The sequence below is a fragment of the Rhinoraja longicauda genome, chromosome 18, assembly GCF_053455715.1.
Source record: "Rhinoraja longicauda isolate Sanriku21f chromosome 18, sRhiLon1.1, whole genome shotgun sequence".
NCBI classification, from domain to species: Eukaryota; Metazoa; Chordata; class Chondrichthyes; order Rajiformes; family Arhynchobatidae; genus Rhinoraja; species Rhinoraja longicauda.
This window is the reverse complement of record NC_135970.1, coordinates 29,237,188-29,257,985: the sequence shown is the minus strand read 5'-3', so window position 1 is coordinate 29,257,985 and position 20,798 is coordinate 29,237,188. Positions and strand designations below refer to the sequence as shown.

The 20,798-nt window shown below is 44.8% G+C and overlaps 1 protein-coding gene across 2 annotated transcripts; it reads right to left on the bottom strand.

Annotated features, from left to right (window-relative positions):
- Nucleotides 1–637: 637 nt before the first annotated feature.
- On the bottom strand, nucleotides 638–12,098 carry LOC144602116 (troponin I, fast skeletal muscle-like). Of its 2 annotated transcripts, XM_078414828.1 has the most exons (6): nucleotides 12,078–12,098; nucleotides 9,731–9,772; nucleotides 9,513–9,641; nucleotides 6,509–6,598; nucleotides 3,773–3,955; nucleotides 638–727 (listed from the first exon to the last, which is right to left on the bottom strand). In XM_078414828.1, the coding sequence occupies exons 1-6, from the start codon at nucleotides 12,096–12,098 to the stop codon at nucleotides 638–640; spliced, it is 555 nt and encodes a 184-aa protein (XP_078270954.1). The 2 variants fall into 2 exon arrangements, with proteins under 2 accessions (XP_078270954.1, XP_078270953.1); XM_078414827.1 differs by lacking the exon at nucleotides 12,078–12,098 and having other exon boundaries at nucleotides 9,731–9,799.
- Between the last annotated feature and the right edge of the window lie 8,700 nt (nucleotides 12,099–20,798).

The window sequence follows — 20,798 nt, the reverse complement described above, 5'->3', positions numbered from 1 at the left end:
TCAATGAATGTGAGAAGGATACTCAGTTTTCAGGGCAGTTAAAAACTAAACTAATTAGAGAAAGTCATAACCATCTTATTCATTGCATTTTCTATGATGAAGCTTCAGCTTTCTCTTTGTCCACTTTCTTTCTCTCTTTTATTTTTCCCCTTCCCTTTATTTATCTCCCTTCATAAAATGTGACTATGGATTCACATACTCAAACTTACGAAACTCTCTCGGTCTTTGCTTTGTTCATTCCACATTCTTACAATCTGATCAGTAAGGATAAGGCCGGTTATTGAACCTGCTCACCAATGTTCTGGTTGCCCTGTTCCTTTTAATACCATCTGTTTCCCTCAGCATTTTGTGCTTCCTGATATTAAATGAGCAAGGGCAAGTCAATAATCAATGACAGATTATGTTTATTGTCCTGCATCAACAAGCCACTGCTTGAAGCCTGGCAGTAAAATAATGGATGAAGCTCATTTGAATCCTAACCTCTTCATTCTAACAGGCCTAATATTCATCTAACCTAGCCGGAACTAACTAAATCGGCACAGATTATTTCCAACGCAGCTGGGCACAAAGCTGACCTACATGTATTTTATTACAAACATGAACTGCAATACAGCATTTGGTTTTATGGAGTGATCTTTTATTCAGCACCCTCAAACATCTTCTTCCTGCCTTCCATTCCAGCCTTCTCCTCAATATTCTTACGCCAGTCTCCGACATCCCGCAGGTCCTGAGGAAAGAGCGGTTTGTATACATTATAGAATGAGATGCCATGAAGCGATGACATGACCTTTGACAGCGCATGCTTCCATAAGTAGAAGACTCCATCTACACTTCACACCTCCTCAGCTCTCCCAAACAGCTGGGTCGATGCCATATGCGCTTATTCGTGTCATGACCAATGCCAGTATCTATTGTCCATCCCTAAATGCCCCAGAACCGAGGAGGCAGTGGGAGTCGGCCATGTTGGTGGAGGTAGAGTCCTCACATAAAGCTGAGACGGTTTAAGAGCAGCAAATTTGTTAACTCAAGGACATCGGTGGATTTCATGGGGTCTTACAACAATCCAGTACTTTCATGGTTGGGGCGGCGCAGTGGCGCAGTGGTAGAGTTGCTGCCTCACAGCGCCAGAGACCCGGGTTCGATCCTGACTGTGGCTGCTGTCTGTAAGGAGTTTGCACATTCTCCCTGTGACCACGTGGGTTTTCTCCGGGTGCTCCGGTTTCCTCCCACACTCCAAAGACGTGGGGGTTTGTAGGTTAATTGGCTTGGTGAGATTGTAAATTGTCCCTAGTGTGTAGGCTAGTGCTCAGGTATGGGGTGATCGCTGGCATAAAGAGAGCAGTTTTAGATTTTTTAAATGACCAAATTTCATTTAGTGACTCCAATTTAAATTCTCCAAGTGTTGTGGTGGGACTTGAACTTGTGTCTCTGAATTAGTGGTACAGAGCTCTGTCTTTAATACATGAATCGACCACTATGTTACTGGACCTCTGCCTCCAGCAAGAACTGTTTTACGATGGAACCCTCCAGTAATACAGCCTTTCTTTGTCTGTGGTGTTACGACAAATTATCTCACCCATGATCTGACTTTGGACACACAACAAAGAGCACCATTGAATCAGATGTATCATGGTGCAGTCCACAGTGCACAGATGCAAGGCAGAAGGAATAACGTTTAGTGCTAAAATTGTGCGCCATAGTCTTGTGATAATCTCCTGGTAATTTACTGAGGGCTAAACATTAACCTGGACATCAGGGTGAAACTTCACTTCAAGGTAGCACTGTGTGGTTCTTAGCACTCTCTCAGAAGATACACACAAAATGCTGGAGTAACTCAGCGAGTCAGGCAGCATCTCTGGAGAAAAAGGATGGGGTGATGTTTTTGGGACGGGACCCTTCTTCAGACTGAGACCCAGGGAGAGGGAGATGAGAGATACGAACAGGTTCAAAACAAATCGGAGCTGGCACCTTTCCTGGGTCATCGGTGCCGGCGCTGATTTGTTCTGAACCTTTTCATACCTCTAGTTTCCCTCTCCACTGAATCTCAGTCTGAAGAAGGATCTCGACCTGAAACATCACCTATTCCTTTTCTCCAGACAAGCTGCCTGACCCATTGAGTTACTCCAGCACTTTGTGTCTATCTTCAGTGTAAACCAGCATCTGCACTTCCTTCCTACAGGTAGCAATCTTACGGTCCTGCCTTAGTGTTAGCATAGAAGTCCAGTGGTAGGTTTGGAAGCAACAATGGAGGTGTCCCAATGACAGCCTGGAGAACAAGGAGGTATTGATCACTAGCTGATCATTCCCCATGGCAGTATTGATCACTAGCTGATCATTCCCCATGGCAGAGTTGGGTCCAGGATTGGCAAGAGGGAGTAAGGGGGGGGGGGGGGGGGGGGTTGTTGAAGAGAGCCCTCATTGAGTTATTTGAACAGATTTCCTCGTGGCTGATTAAAATGTCGTGTGGCAGCACATCATGTGGGTGGCACAGTCATGCAGCTGTAGAGTCATAGCGTCAGAGAGCCATAGAGTCATAGAGTCATGGTCATCGAGCATGGAAACAGGCCCTTCAGCCCACCTTGCCCACGCAAATCATCATGTCCCACCTGCCCCTGTTTGGCCAATATCCCTCTGAACCTATCCTGTCCATAATTATTGCTGCCCTACAGCATCGGAGACCCGGGTTCGATCCTGACTACGGGTGCTGTCTGTGTGGAGTTTGTATGTTCTCCCCGTGGCCGTGTGGGTTTCCACAGGGCCCTCCAGTTTACTCCCACACTCCAAAGATGTGCAAGTTTGTAGGTTAATTGGCTTCTGTAAATAGTCTCCAGTGTGTAGGATAGTGCTAGTGTACGGGGTGATCGCTGGTCAGAGCGGACCCGGCGGGCCGAAGGGCCTGTTTCCGTGCTGTATCTCTAACGTGATCTTCAGAGAATTATCAGGTCATAGTCACTGAGTCAAAAAGTCATGCAGCATGAAAACACGTGTAGCGGGGTGCAGTGAAACGTTTTTTACGCTGTATACATTTTCAAGCTTCTGTACCTCTTGCCTGAGGGGAGAGGGAAGAAGTGGGAGTGACCGGGTGAGACTGGTCCTTGATTATGCTGGTGGCCTTGCCGAGACAGCGTGAAGTGTAAATGGAGTCGATGGAAGGGAGGTTGGTTTGAGTGATGGTCTGGGCTACGTCCACAACTCTGCTATTTCACACGGTCGTTGATGGATCTGTTCCCAAACCAAGCTGTGATGCATCACGATAAGATGTTTTCCATGGCATGTCTGTCGAAGTTGGTGAGTATTGTTGGGGAACATGCCAACCTTCCTGAGCCCTCTGAGGAGGTAGAGGCATTGGTGTGCTAACTTGGCCACTGTTGTGTGTAGTGTTATACTGTATGGAACAGTTGGTATTCTGGGCTACCAGATGAGGTGAGGAGGAACTTCTTCAGTCAGAGGGCGGTGAGCCTTTGGAATTCATTGCTGCAGACAGCTGTGGAGGCCAAGTCAATGGGTATTTTTAAGGCGGAGATGACAGATTCTTGATTAGTACGGGCGTCAGGGATAGTGGGGTGAAGTCAGGAGAATGGGATTGAGCTGAAAAGATAGATCAGCCATGATTGAATGGTGGAGTTGATGGGCCGGATGGCCTACTTCTGCTCCTAGAACCTGTGAACATGAAACAGCTAGTGGGAGGACAATTCGGTTGCCTGATAACAGATAGTGAGATGAGAGAGAGCACTGCAAGGTCCAGCCATGCATTCCACTGGGGATGATTTACCTTCTCCTTCTCAGTGTCCTCTTTCTTCACCTGCTTCAGGTTGGCTCTCAGATCCATGGACACCTTGTGCTTGGAACCCAGCAGCGCACGCAACATGGCGTCGGCCGACATGCGCACTCTCTTCAGGGGTGGCCTCTTAAACTTGCCCTTCAGGTCAAAGACTTTCAGATTCAGGTCATCGATCTGCAACATTGACACATTCAAGGGTTGGCACATCTACACCTAAACGGAACCCAAAGGAAAATCTCGGCTGCAAACGTTCCAAACCAACATTTTTACACAAAGAGCGGTGGGCGTATGGAACAAGCTGCCATAGGATGTAGTTGAGGCAGATACTATCAAAATGTCTAAAAAACATTTTGGACAAGGACATGGAAAAGAAAGGTTTTGAGGGCTATGGCCCAAACACAGACAGGTGGGACTAGTGCAGTTGGGGCATGTTGGTCGGCGTGGGCAGCTTGGGCCTGTTTCCACACTCTATAACTCTATAACTCAACTGCCTCTCCTCTCCCCCTCTCCTCCCCCTAAACCTACACTGCTAAACAATTCGCATCTCGTCAACCCTCTGGCTTCACAACTTGCAAATCTCTCATTCTTTTGTTTCACACCTTGTGTGCGTTCATCTCTGGCCTTAGTTCAACCATCTGCCTATCAAAGCCTCCCCCTCGCCTGTGTGCCGCTATGACCAGCCAAGCTTTATTACTGTCCCTCTCTGCCCGCTTGCATCCCTCTCTGCCCCCCCCCCATCCCTGCAATCAATCTGAAGAAGGGTTCTGCCCCGAAACGTCACTTATCCATGTTCCCCAGTGATGCTGCCTGACCAGCTGAGTTACTCCAGCATTTTGTGTATTTTCAACATTACACTACAATCTGACTATACGATCATAAAACAGACGAACAGAATTAGGGTATTCGGCCCATCAAGTCTACTCCGCCATTCAATCGTGGCTGATTTATATTTCCCTCTCAACCCCATTCTCCTGACTTCTCCCCATAACCCCTGACACCCGTACTAATCAAAAGTCTGTCAATCTCCACTTTAAAAATACCCAATGACTTTGCCTTCACAGCTGAATGTGGCAATGAATTCCACAGATTCACCACACTCTGGCTAAAAAAATCCTCCTCATCTGCATTCTAAAGGTATGTCCTTTTGTTCTGAGGTTATGCCCTCTGGTTCTAAACTCTCCCATTACCAGGAACATCCTCTCCACATTTACTCTATCCAGGCCTTTCATTATCTGGTAGGTTTCAATGAAATGCCCCCCCTCATCCTTCTAGACTCCAGTGAGTACAGGCCCAGTGCCTTCAAATATCCCATATATGTTAACCTAATCTCCAACTTCAACACATCCTTCCTCAGGTTCGGATCCAAAATTGTGAGCAATTTTCCAAATGCGGCCTCACCAGCACCTTATAAAGCCTCAGCATTACATCCTAGCTTTTATATTTTAGTCCACACAAAATGAATCATCGCATTGCATTTGCCTTCCTTACTGCTGACTCCAGCTGCAACTTAACCTTTTGGGAATCCTGCACCAGGTCTCACCAAGTCCCTTTGCATCTCCGATTTCTGAACCCTCTCCCTAATGAGAAAGTAGTTTACGTCTTTAATCCTTCTACCAAAGCACATGGCCGTACACTTTGCAGCGCTGTATTCCATTTCTCACTTCCTCACCCACTCTCCCAACCTGTCCAGGCCCTGAAGAGAGGTCCTGACCTGAAACATCACCTACCCATGCTGTCCAGAGGTGCTGCCTGACCTGCTGAGTTACTTCAGCACTTTGTGTCTTTTTTTACACTACAGTTCTTGGTTCCTGTATCATCTCCAGCCCCCCCCCCCCCCACCTCGAATTAAATTAATTCCCATAAATAATCGATGATGGTACAAAGGTATTCAGGTAAAACACAATATTCATCCATCCCCATACCATCTTCATTGAACTTAGGAAAATTGGACTCTCTTAAATGGGGCATCTTGGTCGGCATAAATAGTTGGGCCAAAGGGCCTGTTTCTATGCTGTATGACTCAATGAAACGTAGCCACACTGATTATTTCAGTTACTCTCTATGGAAACAGGTTTCACATTCCAACCCATCCTTGGTGACTTCATCGCGCCATAGAGTCAGAGTTATACAGCGTGGAAACAAAGCCCTTCGGCCCAACTTCCCATGCCGACCAACTTGCCCCACCCACACTAGTCCCACCTGCCTGCGTTTTCCCCATATCCTTCCAAACCTTTTCGGCCCATGTATCAGTCCAAATGTTTCTGAAATGTTGTTTATAGTGCCTACCTCAACTATCGTTCCACCATTTGTGTAAACAAGTTACCCCTTAGGTGCCTATTACATCTTTTCCCCTCTCACCTTAAACCTGTGGATCTTGATTCCCCTTCTCTGAATGAAAGACTGCATTTACCCAATCTAATCCTCATGATCTTGTGCACCTCTATAAGTCACAGCCTGCTCAACCTCTCCCCATAGCTCAGGCCCTCGAGTCCTAGTAACATCCTCGTAAATCCTCTCCGCACCCTTTCCAGCTTCACAACATCCTTCCTATAATAGGGTGGCCAAGACTAAACACAATACTCCAAATGCAGCCTTACCAATGTCCTGTACGACTGTTACGTAACATCCCAACTTCCATACTCATATTCCGTCGTATCCACAAACTATTCATAGCATTCCATAAAGGAAGAAAGATCAGTTGAACATATTCAGGGAAGATAATCATACCTCTTTGGTTGTCTTAGTAACTTTGGCTTCCAAGTCATATCTCTCCTCATCAACCACATCGATAGTCGCCTGAAGCTTTTTGCATACCTCCTGTTGAGACAGATAGTAAGAATATTTAGCCTTGTACCCACTCTATGTTTTGTTCATTCTGAAACCGGAGTGCAGTTTAAAGTACACGTTCATTTTTACTGGAATTAATGGGCAGGTTGGGAGCCATAGGATCAAGACCAGTCAAGCCTAAAATGGGAAGAAATAACTGCTTGACTGGGACGGCTTTCTTGAATTCTTCCACTCCATGTTGGCATGGGCGAATGACTACTAGAAACTAAAATGCGGAAGAAGAATTGTCATATTACATTTCTCGTCGGTAGAAACGAGGAATAGCAGATGCTGTTTAACAACAAAAAAAAGGACATGACCCTTCCTCAGTTTGAAGATAGGTCCGAAACTGAAACGTCTCATATCCATGTTCTCCAGAGATGCTGCCTGGCCCACTTGAGTTACTCCAGCACTTTGTGTCTTTTTTTTTGTAAACCAGCATCTGTATTTTCTTGTATCTATTTTTATTTCTCATTGGTGCTCCGGTTTTCTTCCCACATCCCAAAGACGTGTGGTTAACTGGCCCCCTGTAAATTGTCCCATGTGTAGAGGGTGGATGAGAGAGTGGGATAACATGGAACTAGTGTGAACGGATGATCGATGGTCAGCGTTGGCTTGGTGGGTCGAAGGGCCAGTTTCCATGCTGTTTCTTTCAATCAAAACCCTGTCCAACAGAAGTGGACCAGAAAATGTATTCACACTGTATCTCCAGTTAACTAGCGCCCCACTAAAAGAGGAGGATAAAATAAGTTTCTGCAAAATGGCTGCAATTTCTTGAGATGGGGGCAAGTGTTTCTGAACAGGGGATCCATTGAAAGGAGAGAATACAATGAAGATACTCCCACAATGACACCAAAACGTTCTGGGGCTAAGTTGGTGAGTGGGATAAGTAGTTGCAATGAATTGAGTTCAGAACAGGTGAAGTGTCAAAGTAAAAATCTCCAATGGACATTTTATGTGGGAGTTAGTGGCTCATGATTAATTATATTAAATTTTACAAGTCAGGTAATATCCTGAGAAGAAAGGGGTCTTTAAGTGAACATGGCAGCCTTGTCTTTTTTACTAAATTCCAGAAACACCATTGATAAATGTAGCAATATTTTCATTGATAGCAAAGATTATTTCCAAAGCTATAATCTCCTTCCACATTGATCTTTGCAACCAAACTAAAATCTTTCACTTTGGTTTCAGTTTATTATTGTCACATGTACCAAAGTATAGCGAAAAAAGTCTTTTATTTGCATGCTGTTCAATCAAATCAATAATGTTTAAGTTTAGTTTTTAGCTGAGTTTAGAGATACAGCGCAGAAACAGACCCTTCGGCCCACCGAGTCCGCACCAACCAGTGATCCCCACACACTAACACTATCCTACACACATTAGGGATAGTTGACATTTATACCAAGCCAATTAACCTACAAACCTGTACGTCTTTGGAATGTGGGAGGAAACCGAAGATCGCAGAGAAAACCCACATGGTCACGGGGAGAACGTACAAACTCCGTACAGACAGCACCCGCAGTCGGGAATGAACTCTGGCGCTGTAAGGGCTGTAAGGCAGCGACTCTACCGCTGCGCCATTTAGTTTTATTATTGTCACGTGCACCGAAGTACAGTGAAGAATCATTTATTTGCATGCTATCCGCTCAAATCAAATAATGTTTAGGCTCAGGTTTATTATTGTCATGTGTACCAAGGTTTTGTTTTGTGAGCAATCCAGTAAAATCAGATCATACTATACATACCATACAGAAATATGATCAAGCCAAACTCAAGTACAATAGGTGGAGCTAAGGGGAAGATACAGAGTGCAGAATATAGTTCTCAGCAGTGTAGCGCATCTGTTCTAGAGACAAAGTCCAATGTCTGCAATGAGGTAGAGGTGAATCGGACAGTACCCGAGCTTATGGTACATGGTATGGTACAAAGGTGTATATGGTTGTTGAGTTAGTACACCACTGTAAATTATCACTCGTGTGAAAATGAGTGGTAAAATCTGAGGAGGGGGACGATGAGACTATGGGGAGAATAAAATGGGGATCGTGTGGGAATAGTGTAAATGGGTGAGTGATAACAGAAGAGAGGAAGCTGTTGCTGAGTCTGGTGGTGCGCGCTTTCAAGCTTCTCTAGCTTCTGCCTGACGGGAGCAGGGAGAAGAAAGAATGACCGGGGCTGGGACAAGCCTTTGATTAATCTGTGGAATTCATTGCCACTGACGACTGTGGAGGCCAAGGCTTTGTGCATTTTTAAGGCGAGACTGATGGGGTCCTGATCAATAAGGATGTCAAAGGTTATGGGGAGAAGGCAGAAGAATGGGGATGAGAGGGAAAGATGGAACAGCCACAATAGAATGGCAGAGTAGACTTATTCTGCTCCTATGACTTGTGAACCCAGGTTGGCTGCTTTATCGAGGCAACATGAGGTATAGATGATGTCAATGGCGGGGAGTCTGGTCTGTGCGATGGGCTGGGGGTGGCACGGTGGCGCAGCAGTAGAGATGCTACCTTACAATGCCAAAGACCCGAGTTCAATCCTGACTACAGGTGCTGTCCACACGGCATTTATACATTCTCCCTGTGACCTGTGTGGGTTTTCTCTGGGAGCTCCAGTTTCCTCCCACACTCCAAAGTCATGCAAGTTTTTTAGGTGAATTGGCTCGGCAAAATTGTAAATTGTTCCGAGTGCGTGTAGGATACTGTTAATGTGTGGTGATCGCTTGTTGGCGTGGACTCGGTGGGCCGAAGGGCCTTTTTTCCACGCTGTATCTCTAAATTAAGCTCAACTGGACTGGCCTACATCAAACTCTCTGTAATTTCTCACCTGATGTTATACTTGTACGATCTGTGTGGACTCCCAAGATCTACCAAAGCTAGATTTTGTTTAAAGAAAATGAGATTGAAGTAACCTGTAAGTCTGCCATGGAACCGTGAATCTGCAGTGGTGTGCAATGTTCTGCCATGTACCTCTCCTTCTCCATTATCCGATCTGATTCCTCCTTCTCGATTGCAGTTTTGGCAAGTGAAAGCAGTAAGCTCTGCAAGACAGGTGCGATAAAGCCTTCAGTTACAGGGGGAATCGTCACGGCGGACAAGGGGAGACTTAGCAATCAATTGGACAGGTTACCTTCAGGTGCATCCTGCGAGATGACGTCATCTTCGATTTTTTCTGCAGTAATAAATAAACAGAGAACATGAGGATGGATCGGAAGGCAAGTTAAATTAGTCAGATTAGTGTAAATCACTGCATGAGCAGAAGGACATGCTGCCATTGTGCAGTAACTTCTAAATCAGCAGTTAGAGCAAAGCTGGGTCCAAAATCCCATCCCATCTATATACTAAAACTCTCGTTTGTTTGTTTGTTTGTTTGTTTGTTTGTTCCTGAACTACAGCCAAAACGGTACACGACAGCACGACAATTTTAGGCCCACCTTACTCACCGTCGTCCCTTTGGTGCTAATGGAAGAGGTTTAATTGAAATCGGTGTTATATTTTTTAATTTATTCACATTTTAAAAGTTTAAATCTATCTCCTAGGGAGGGGAGGAGGAGGAGGATAAGGGAGGTTGAGGGGGATGGAGTGGGGGGGAGGGGAAGGGGAGGGAGGGGAGGGGGTAGGAGGGAGGGGGTGGAGGGAGGAGGGGGAGGGGAGGCGGGATGGGGGAGGGAGGAAGGGAGGAGGTAGGGGGAGGGGGAGGCGGGAGTGAGGGAGAGGAGAGGAGGAAGGGGGAAGAGGGGAGGAGAGGGCGCAGCACCAATGCAGGAGAGGTTTGGGCCCAACGGATCCACATGCTCGAGTAGTATTTTAAAGTCCAGAGTTGGTTCCTCTGGTTTCCTCCCTTATCCCAAAGACGTGCGGATTCGTAGGTCAATTGGCCCTCTGTAAATTTCTCTTCATGTGTAAGGAGTGGAAGAGAAAGTCGGGTAACATAAAACTAGTGTAAACGGGTAATCGATGATCAGCAAGGACTCTGCGGGCCGAAGGGCCTGTGTCTATGCTGTAGCTTTCGGGTGGCATAATGGTGCAGCTGGTAGAGTTGCTGCTTCATCGTGCCTGAGTCCCAGGTTCGATCCCGACCTCGGGTGCTGTGTGCGTGGAGTTTGCATGTTCTCCCTGTGACCGCGCGGGACGTGGATAAGTGACGTTTCGGGTCGGGACCCTTCTTCAGACTGAAAATCATGTTGTCTGGAGGTGCTGCCTGACCCGCTGAGTTACTCCAGCACTTTGTGTCCTTTTCTTTACCTGTGCTATTTGTTTCATTCACTCCTTACAATTGTGTGTTCTGCACGGTGCAAAGTGTCTCCTGAATGGTCTATTACACGGTGACTCAAAGTGCCAGAGACCTGGATTCGATCCTCACTACGGGTTCTGCCTTGTGACCGCGTGGGTTTCCACCGGGTGCTCCGGTTTCCCTCGACATCCCAAAGACGTGCAGCTTGGCTGCTGTAAATTGCCCCCAGTGTGTAGGGATTTTGATGAGAAAGTGGGATAACATAGAACTAGTGTGAACGGGTGATCTCTGGTCAGCGTGGATTCGGCAGACCAGAGGGCCTGTTCCCATGCTGTGTCTCTAATATAAACTAAACCAAAGGAGTTGTACCTATCCACGTTCTTCAGAGATGCTGCCTGACCTACTGAGTTACTCCAGCACTTTTTTGTTTACATAGCCCTATCTGAAACACTTTGACATCCAATGCAGGTACAGTAGTGGCATTTAAGAGAGCCACATGGATATGCAAGGAATGGAGGGATATGGATCACATGCAAGCGGAGGAGATTAATTTAACGTGGCGTCATGTTTGACATGGACATTGTGGGCTGAAGGGCCTGTTCCCGTGCTGTACTGTTCTATGTACAATGTTTTTAGGCATATTGCTGTTGTGATATTGTTATTGCACATGTGTTTAAACTGTCTCCAGTGGAAAACGTATGTCTTTACCCTCCTAATTTGTAGTTCCAGGTAGAGTCTACACCCAGTAGGATGTGGATCATTTGCCAAGGGCGCAGACAGTTACGATGCTCACCCCTCACATAACTCTGGGTCATATTAGCCATGCCAGGGGATGTGCAGGAATATTTCACACACCTAACATAGGGTTAGTCATAGTCATAGAGTCATAGAGTGATACAGTGTGGAAACAGGCCCTTCGGCCCAACTTGCCCACACTGGCCAACAATGTCCCAGCTACACTAGTCCCACTTGCCTGCGCTTGGTCCATATCCCTCCAAACCTGTCCTATCCATGTACCTGTCTAACTGTTTCTTAGATGATGGGATAGTCCCAGCCTCAACTACCTCATCTGGCAGCTTGTTCCATACACCCACCACCCTTTCTATGAAAAAGTTACCCCTCTAAGTCCTATTAAATCTTTTCCTCTTCACCTCGAAACCTATGTCCTCTGGTCCTCGATTCCCCTACTCTGGGCAAAAGACTGTGCATCTACCCGAACTATTCCTCTCATGATTTTGTATACCTCTTTCAGATCTTCCCTCATCCTCCTGCGCTCCATGGAATAGAGACCCAGCCTACTCAACCTCTCCCTATAGCTCACATCCTCTAGTCCTGGCAACATCCTCGCAAATCTTTTCTGAACCCTTTTAAGCTTGACAATATCTTTCCTATAACATGGTGCCCAAAACTGAACACAATATTCTAAATGCAGTCTCACCAACATCTTAACTGCAAAATGACCTCCCAACTTCTATACTCAATACTGTGACTGATGAAGGCCAAAGTGCCAAAAGTCTTTTTGACCACCTTATCGACCTGCGACTCGACCTTCAAGGAACCATGCACTTGTACTCCTAGATCCCTCTGCTCTCCAACACTACCCAGGGGCCTACCATTTTCTGTGTAGGTCCTGCCCTTGTTCGATGTCCCAAAATGCAACACCTCACACTTCTCTGTATTAATTTCCATCAATCATTCCTCTGCCCACCTGGCCAATCGATCCAGATCCTGCTGCAATCGTTCACAACCATCTTCACTATCTGCAAAACCACTAACTTTTGTATTATCAGCAAACTTGCTAATCTCGCCCTGTATTTTCTCATCCAAATCATTGATGTAGATGACAAACAGTAACGGGCCCAGCACTGAACCCTGAGGCACACCACTAATCACAGGCCTCCAGTCTGGGAAGCAACCTTCCACCATCACCCTCTGCTTCCTTCCGTGGAGCCAATTTGCTATCCATTCAGCTATCTCTCCTTGGATCCCATGTGATCTAACCTTCCAGAGCAGCCTACCATGCGGAACCTTGTCGAATGCCTTACTGAAGTCCATGTACACAACATCTATAGCTCTACCCTCATCAACCTTTTTGGTCACGTCTTCAAAATAATCATTCAGATTTGCGAGACATGACCTCCTGTGTACAAAACCATGCTGACTAAACATCCCAGTGAAAGCTTTGTTAGTGTGATGTTGGAATGCAGAGTGTGAGGTCACACAGTGAATGAGATCTTTGAACCATGAGTTAAATTGCATTAACACCAGCCTTAATATTATCATGCAGTCAACCAATTTGCCGCAGGTCAGACATCCAAGACATACCTCGTCGCTGTGAAGAGAAAGAACAAGCCATTAGAATCCAAGCTACGAACATTGTTTATTAGACTTTAGACTTAAGAGATTCAGTGCGGAAACAGGCCATTTGGCCCCCTGAGTCCCTGCCGACCAGCGACCATCCTGTACACCAGCACTATCCTACACACTGAAAATATACAATTTCACAAAAGCCAATTAACCTACATATCTGTACGTTTTTGGAGTGTGGGAGGAAACCAGAGCACCTGGAGAAAGCCCACACGGTCACAGGAAGAACGTACAAACTCCATACAGACAGCACCCATAGTCAGGATTGAACCCGGTTCTCTGGCGCTGTAAGACAGAAACTCTACCGCTGTGCCACCGTGCCACCCACAACATCACGTTAACGCATATCAGAGCTGTCAACCATTATGCAGAGTTCCTTTAGGTCTATAACACAGAGAGGGACCAATAGGCCAAAGTTGCTCAGAAACATCCACTCATTTCCCTTCATCTATCAGTAAGTACATCGTTGCTTAACCAGGTGTTTTATCTGTGCTGTAGAGACAAGGAACTGTAGGTGCGGGTTTACACAAAAGGACACAAAGTGCTGGAGTAACTCAGCGGGTCAGGCAGTATCCCTGGAGAACATGGATAGGTGACGCTTTGGGTCGGAACCCTTCTTCAGACTGAAAATCATGTTCTCCAGAGGTGCTGCCTGACCCGCTGAGTTACTCCAGCACTTTGTGTCCTTTTCTTTATCTGTGCTATTTGTTTCATTCACTCCTTACAATTGTGTGTTCTGCACAAAGTATAAAGTGTCTTCTGAATGTTCTAGTACTTGGTGACTCAAAGCGCCAGAGACCTGGGTTCGATCCTCACTACGGGTGCTGTCTGTACGGAGTTTGCAGGTTCTGCCTGCGACCACATGGGTTTCCTCCGGGTGCTCTGGTTTCCTCCCGTACTCCAAAGATGCACAGATTTGTAGGTTTGTCGGTAAATTGGCTTCAGTAAAAATTGTGTTTCCTCCGGGTGCTCTGATTTCCTCCCACATCCTAAAGACATGCAGGTTTGTTGGTTAATTGGCTCTCTGTCAACTGCACCTAGCATGCAGGGAGTGGATGTGAAAGTGGGATCACGTAGAACTGGTATGAACGGGTGATCGATGGTCGGCGTGGACTTGGTGGGCCGAAGGGCCTGTTTCCACGCTGTATCTTTCAGCTCAACTTTAGCTGAACATTTATAAAAGGATGTATTATATTTATGACTCATATTTTCTATACTACACTTGAAAATATTTTCACTTGATCTATCCCTGCTCCAACCTTCTCTTTTCAAAATAAATGCACCTCAGCCTGTTCAGCCTTGTGTAATAAATATTTATTCCCAAGTCACCAACATTTTTGAGAATATTTTGAGCATGTCTGCCTGAGCCTGTAACCATTAATAATGCAGAGATCAGAACTGTGGACATAGTCTAATCAAGGTCGAAAACTTCATAAGTCATTGGAGCAGAATTAGGCCATTCAGCCTATTGAGTCCACTTCGCCCCTCAATCATGGCTGATCTATCTTTCCCTCTCAACCCCATTCTCCTGCCTTCTCCCCATAACCCCTGGCACCCTTACTGATCAAGAATCTCTCAATCACCATCTTAAAAATCCCCAATGCCTTGGCCTCCACAGCCCTATGTGGTAATGAATTCCACAAATTCACCTCCCTCCGACTAAAGAAATTCCTTCTCAACTCCTTTCTAAAGATACGTCCTTTTATTATGAGGCTATGACCTCCGGTTCGAGACTCTCCCACTAGTGGAAACATCCTCTCTGCATCTACTCTATCCAGCCCTTTCACTAATCAGTAAGTTTCAATGAGGTCCCCCCTCATCCTGAACTCCAGCAAGTACAGGCCCAGTGCCGCCCAACGTTCATCACACGTTAACCCAATCATCCCTGGGATCATTCTCGTAAACCTCCTCTGGACCCTCTACAACACCAGCACATCCTTCCTCAGATATGGGGCCCAATATGTGGTCTAATATAAATTTAACACATATTCCTTGCCTTCTTGATCTGGCCTTCTAAAAATGAACTTGACGTATTTTTTTATGGCCTTATTTACCCACGCTACCAATTTGTATAAACCTGTGGCTCTGTGGCTCTAGATCCTTTTTCTTTGCCCCCTTACCCTATTCAGATTTTTGCTAGCTAAGTAATGTTTTTTTAAGTATGCCTGTATCTACCTATTCCCTGACACACATTGTCTTGCCTCTTCTCTCTCCTAGTTCCCACCCCCCCCCCCCCCCCCACCCCCAATTATCAGTCTGAAGAAATGTCCCAGCCTAAAATTCCATGTACTCCAGAGATGCTGCCTGACCCGCTGAATTACATCAACACTTTGCGACTATTTATTTGTAAATCAGCATCTGCAGTGCCTTGTTTCTATATATTGTCTGGCCTTCTTATGCACTTAACTGTATTGAAATTCATTTGCCAATTACATGCCCATTAAATCAGGCACTGTACAAATTACATTATTTAAAGCTTCAGGTAATACTTACTCTCCCATTGTGATGGTTGTGTTTAATGACCCTGTGGATAAAGAACAATTAAGTTACTAACTTAATGATTTAACCTCAAATGTTCAGGTTTCCTATTGTCAAGTGTAGTTTTGCATGTTATCCATACAGATCTGTTAATACTGTACATAAATATAGTCAAACAAAAGTACAATGGACAGAGCAAAGTGCAAGATGTTGTTCTTAACATTGCAAAGCATTATTGTTTATTTTATGCCTTATGCTCATTGCAAATAGTCCTAATTGTTTTAATTGAGGACCTTAGAAAGTGGTTTATTTTGTTTAATAGACACCGTTAGAAAACCAGATTTTGCCAGATAAATTGCCAATTTACCAAACAAGTGAAATGACAATTGGTAAAAATAAAGATGGATATTAATAATTGTAATGTTGGTGGATTTTGGTCATAATGCTTACATTCCATTTAAACAATATGGAGATGGGCTGAAAGAATTCTCAATAGCCGAGTCCTGATGACTTCTAATGGTTTTCAAAACCAGACCCGAGAGGGAAAGATTAGTCGTGTGGAAACTGAATCCTTTAGAATGGTTGGCATTTTGGAAATTAATTTGAGAAAGTGTTTCTAAATTTGGTTTGAACGCGAAGGGTAGCAGATGCTCGATGGAAGCATTTCTTAACGTCAATCATTCCTCAGAGCCCAACAGTCTAAGACCAGTGGCAGGTGGTAGACACACAACGGTCTGATGGACAGCTTCCCTCCTGCAAAACTGAAGAACTTCTCCACCCATCTCAACAACTGCTCGAAGTTGCTGCCAAAGGAAGTAGTTTATGTAAAATAAATCCATGTCTTTGCCTACAATTTCGTTTAAATGTAGTTTTAGTTCAGTTTTAGCTTAGTTTAGTTTCAGGTTTAGTTTCAGTTTAGTTTATTGTCAAGTGTAGCTAGGTACAGTGAAAAGCCTCTTGTTGAGTGCTAACCAGTCAGTGGAAAGACTACAAATGATCACAATCGAGCCGTCCACAGTGTACAGATACTTGATAAAAGGAATAACGTTTAGTGCACGATAAAGTCCAGTAAATCTTCCAATTGAAGATAATCCAAGGGTCTCCAATGAGGTAGACGATAGCTCAGGACCGCTCTCTAGTTGTTGAATTCAGTTGCCTGATAACAGCTGGGAAGAAACTAACATTCTCGGAATATCTGTCGTCATTTAAAATCCAACATTATAAAGATTTTAAAACAATAATGATGTGCAGAAATTGACATATTCATGAGACTGATGGACAGATTTATAAAAGTAATTAGCCAATGAAATATTTATTAGTACAATATTAAGTGATGGCCTTAGAAAATGTTTTATTTTGTTTGATAGACACACAGTTAGAAGACTGCATTTTACCAAATAGATTAATAAGACAAATTAAATGGCAATTGTAAAATTAAAGATTCCAAGTTGAAATATATAATTCACACAGTTAGAAGACAACATTTTACCAGATAGATTAATAAGACAAATAAAATGGCAATTGTAAAATTAAAAATTCCAAGTTGAAATATATAATGCACACCGTTGGAAGACAAAATGTTACCAGATAGATTAATAAGACAAATAAAATGGCAATTGTAAAAATAAAGATTCCAAGTTGAAATATATAATGCACACAGTTAGAAGACAAATTTTTACCAGATAGATTAATAAGACAAATAAAATGGCAATTGTAAAAATAAAGATTCCAAGTTGAAATTAATAATGCACAGTGAGAAAGCTTTTTGCCACATAGGAGATCAAGAGAGAGATTTGTAAAGTCAAACTTAGAGCTCACCTGAAATAAAGAAGGCAGAAGGCAGACGGGGGTGTGTGGAGAGGTGCAGTGAAGACTGGGGAGCCACAGGCAGATTTCAAAAGCAAGCGGTATAAATTGCTTTGTGTGATGGGTCAGCAAAAAGCAGCTTTCTCTTTATGGCAATGAGTTCTCCTTAGACCAATGGACTCCAGACTCCAGAAATACCCAAGCTGAGCGTCTAGAGTATAAATAAATCGGCTGCAAAGGAGCTGTGGAGCTGAAGAAAACTCTTTGGGAGAAAGAAAACGGTGAAACTTTCACTCACTTCATGGCACTTGTTGAAGTCAGGGTTGTAAAGGACTTATTGACATCCTAATGTCAGAATTAATCTTTACTTTACTTTAGAGGTGCAGCGTGGAAACAGGCCATTCAGCCCACCTAACATTCCGCAGATGTGCAGGTTAATTGGCCTCTGTAAATTGTCTCTAGTGTGGAAGATAGAACTAGCATCGGGGTGATTGTTGGTCGGCATGGACCCGGCTGGCCGAAGGGCCTAGTTCCACGCTATATCTCTAAACTAAACTAAAGTAAACTAGGCAAAGAGTTCTCCAAGATCATAGAGGCGGAATCGTTCTGCCACAGCCAAGATCTCAAGCCAAGAATGTAAATTTAAAAGAGGCAGGCGACATTGAGCAGACTGTGGTTGAGAGGGAGAGATAGATCAGCCACGATTGAATTGCGGAGTAGACTTGATGGGCCGAGTGGCCTGATTCTGCTCCTATCACGTATGAACTTACGAAAAAATTATGAGTGTGCCCTAACTAAGGTTCTTAAAAACTTCACCCAACCTTCTAAACCTCTGCGGTAATCCATTTCTGGAATTGTTCTGCTGTGTTGTGTAGTTTTCTCTGGAACATCACAAGTTGAGGAGAGACCTGATAGAAATATGTAAAAGTAAGAGAGGTGTAGAGAGGGTAGACAGTCGGAACCTTTTTACCAGGGTAGAAATGCCAAAGAGTTGAGGGCACAGCTATAAGATGAGACGGGCAGAGATTAAAGGAGATGTGCGGAGCACGTTTTATTTTACACAGAGGATGGTGGGTGCCTGGAGCACACCGCCAGGGGTGGTCGTGGAGGCAGATATGATCTTGCTGCACAACAGTGTCGCAGTGCTCATGTTTTAGGTGCCGGAGCTGTCACTGGTGCCAGAGCGGCCGCTGTTAAATTCCCCACTAGTTAAAATTCCCCGCAGTTTATTTGGGGTTTTTTAAGGAGGTACTGGAGTGGCGGTCTGGTGAACTCCCACAACACTGCACCCCTGCTGCACAAGATCATAGCTGGAATAACAGAACACTGAAAGTCTGATAGCCGTACAGACCAAAAAGGGGGGAGTCTAATCAACAAAAGTTTGAAAGCCTGTACCACCAAACTCAGGAACAGCCTAGAGTCATAGAGTCATAGAATGATACAGTGTGGAAACAGGACCTTCGGCCCAACTTGCCCATACTGACCATCATGTCCCAGCTACACTAGTCCCACCTGCCTGCACTTGGTCCATATCTCTCCAAATGGGATAGGGGGATCTTATCGAAACATATAAGATTATTAAGGGGTTGGACACGTTAGAGGCAGGAAACCTGTTCCCAATGTTGGGGGAGCACAGAACTAGGGGCCACAGTTTAAGAATAAGGGGTAGGCCATTTAGAACGGAGGAAAAGGGATTTTTCAGTCAGAGAGTTGTAAATCACTACCTCAGAAGGCAGTGGAGGCCAATTCTCTGATTGCATTCAAGAGAGAGCGAGATAGAGCTCTTAAGGATAGCGGAGTCAGGGGGTATGGGGAGAAGGCAGGAATGGGGTACTGATTGAGAATGATCAGCCATGATCACATTGAATGGTGGTGCTGGCTCGAAGGGCCGAATGGCCCACTCCTGCACCTATTGTCTATTGTCTATTGTCTAAACCTGTCCTATCCATGTACCTGTCTAACTGTTTCTTAAACGTTGGGACAGTCCCAGCCTCAACTACCTCCTCTGGCAGCTTGTTCCATACACCCACCACCCTTTGTGTAAAAAAGTTACCTCTCAGATTCCTATTAAGTCTTTTCCTCTCCACCTTGAACCTATGTCCTCTGGTCCTCGATTCCCATACTCTGGGCAAGAGATTCTGTGCATCTACCCGATCTCTTCCTCTCATGATTTTATGCACCTCTATAAGATCACCCCTCATCCTCCTGCGCTCCAAGGAATAGAGACCCAGCCTACTCAACCTCTCCCTATCGCTCACACCCTCTAGTCCTGGCAACATTCTCGTAAATCTTCTCTGAGCCCTTTCAAGCTTGACAATATCTTTCCTATAACATGGTGCCCAGAACTGAACACAATATTCTAAATGTGGCCTCACCAATGTCTTCTTCCTTGCTGCGATCAGACCTCTAAACTCTGTACTCTACACTCTGGTATTTTTCTCTGTTGTACTGTCAAGTCAAGTCAAGTCAATTTTATTTGTATAGCACATTTTAAAACAACCACATTGACCAAAGTGCTGTACATCAGTTCAGGTACTAAGAACGAACATCCAATGGCACACAAACATATCAGCACATACATAAACAGTTTACAGCGCCCCCTCAGAGGGCCTCAAACGCTAGGGAGTAGAAATAGGTTTTGAGCCTGGACTTAAAGGAGTCGATGGAGGGGGCAGTTCTGATGGGGAGAGGGATGCTGTTCCACAGTCTAGGAGCTGCAACCGTAAAAGCACAGTCACCCCTGAGCTTAAGCTTAGACCGCGGGATAGTGAGTAGCCCCAAGTCGGCCGACCTGAGGGACCTGGAGATAGAGTGGTGGGTTAGAAGATTTTTGATATGGGGGGGGGGGGTGGGGTGGGGGCAAGCCCGTCTAGGGCTTTGTATGTGAATAGGGGGAGCTTGAAGTTGATTCTGTACCGTCTGTTGTACCTGTGTATGGCTTGATTGTACTTGATTTGACTGGAAAACACATAAGCAATGTGTTTTCCACCGTGACAATAATAAACCAACCCCATCACCAAAACAAGTCACAAGCCAAGAGTGTTTTATTGTCATGTGTGCCAAAAAGAAACAATAAAATTATTTCTTGCAGCAGCACAACAGGATTGTAAATACAGATTATATCATAAATACGCAGAAAAAATGTTGATCATACTGACTAAAAAGACTGAAAGGGACTTTTAGGAATGTGTGACACAGAGAGAATTCCCAGAATTGTGTGGAAACCTTACTTTAAAAACATGTAAAAATCCAGGATAGACATGCACGTGATTAAAGTTCTCTCATTCAGGGTGGGTAAGGAGGTGAGAGGAGA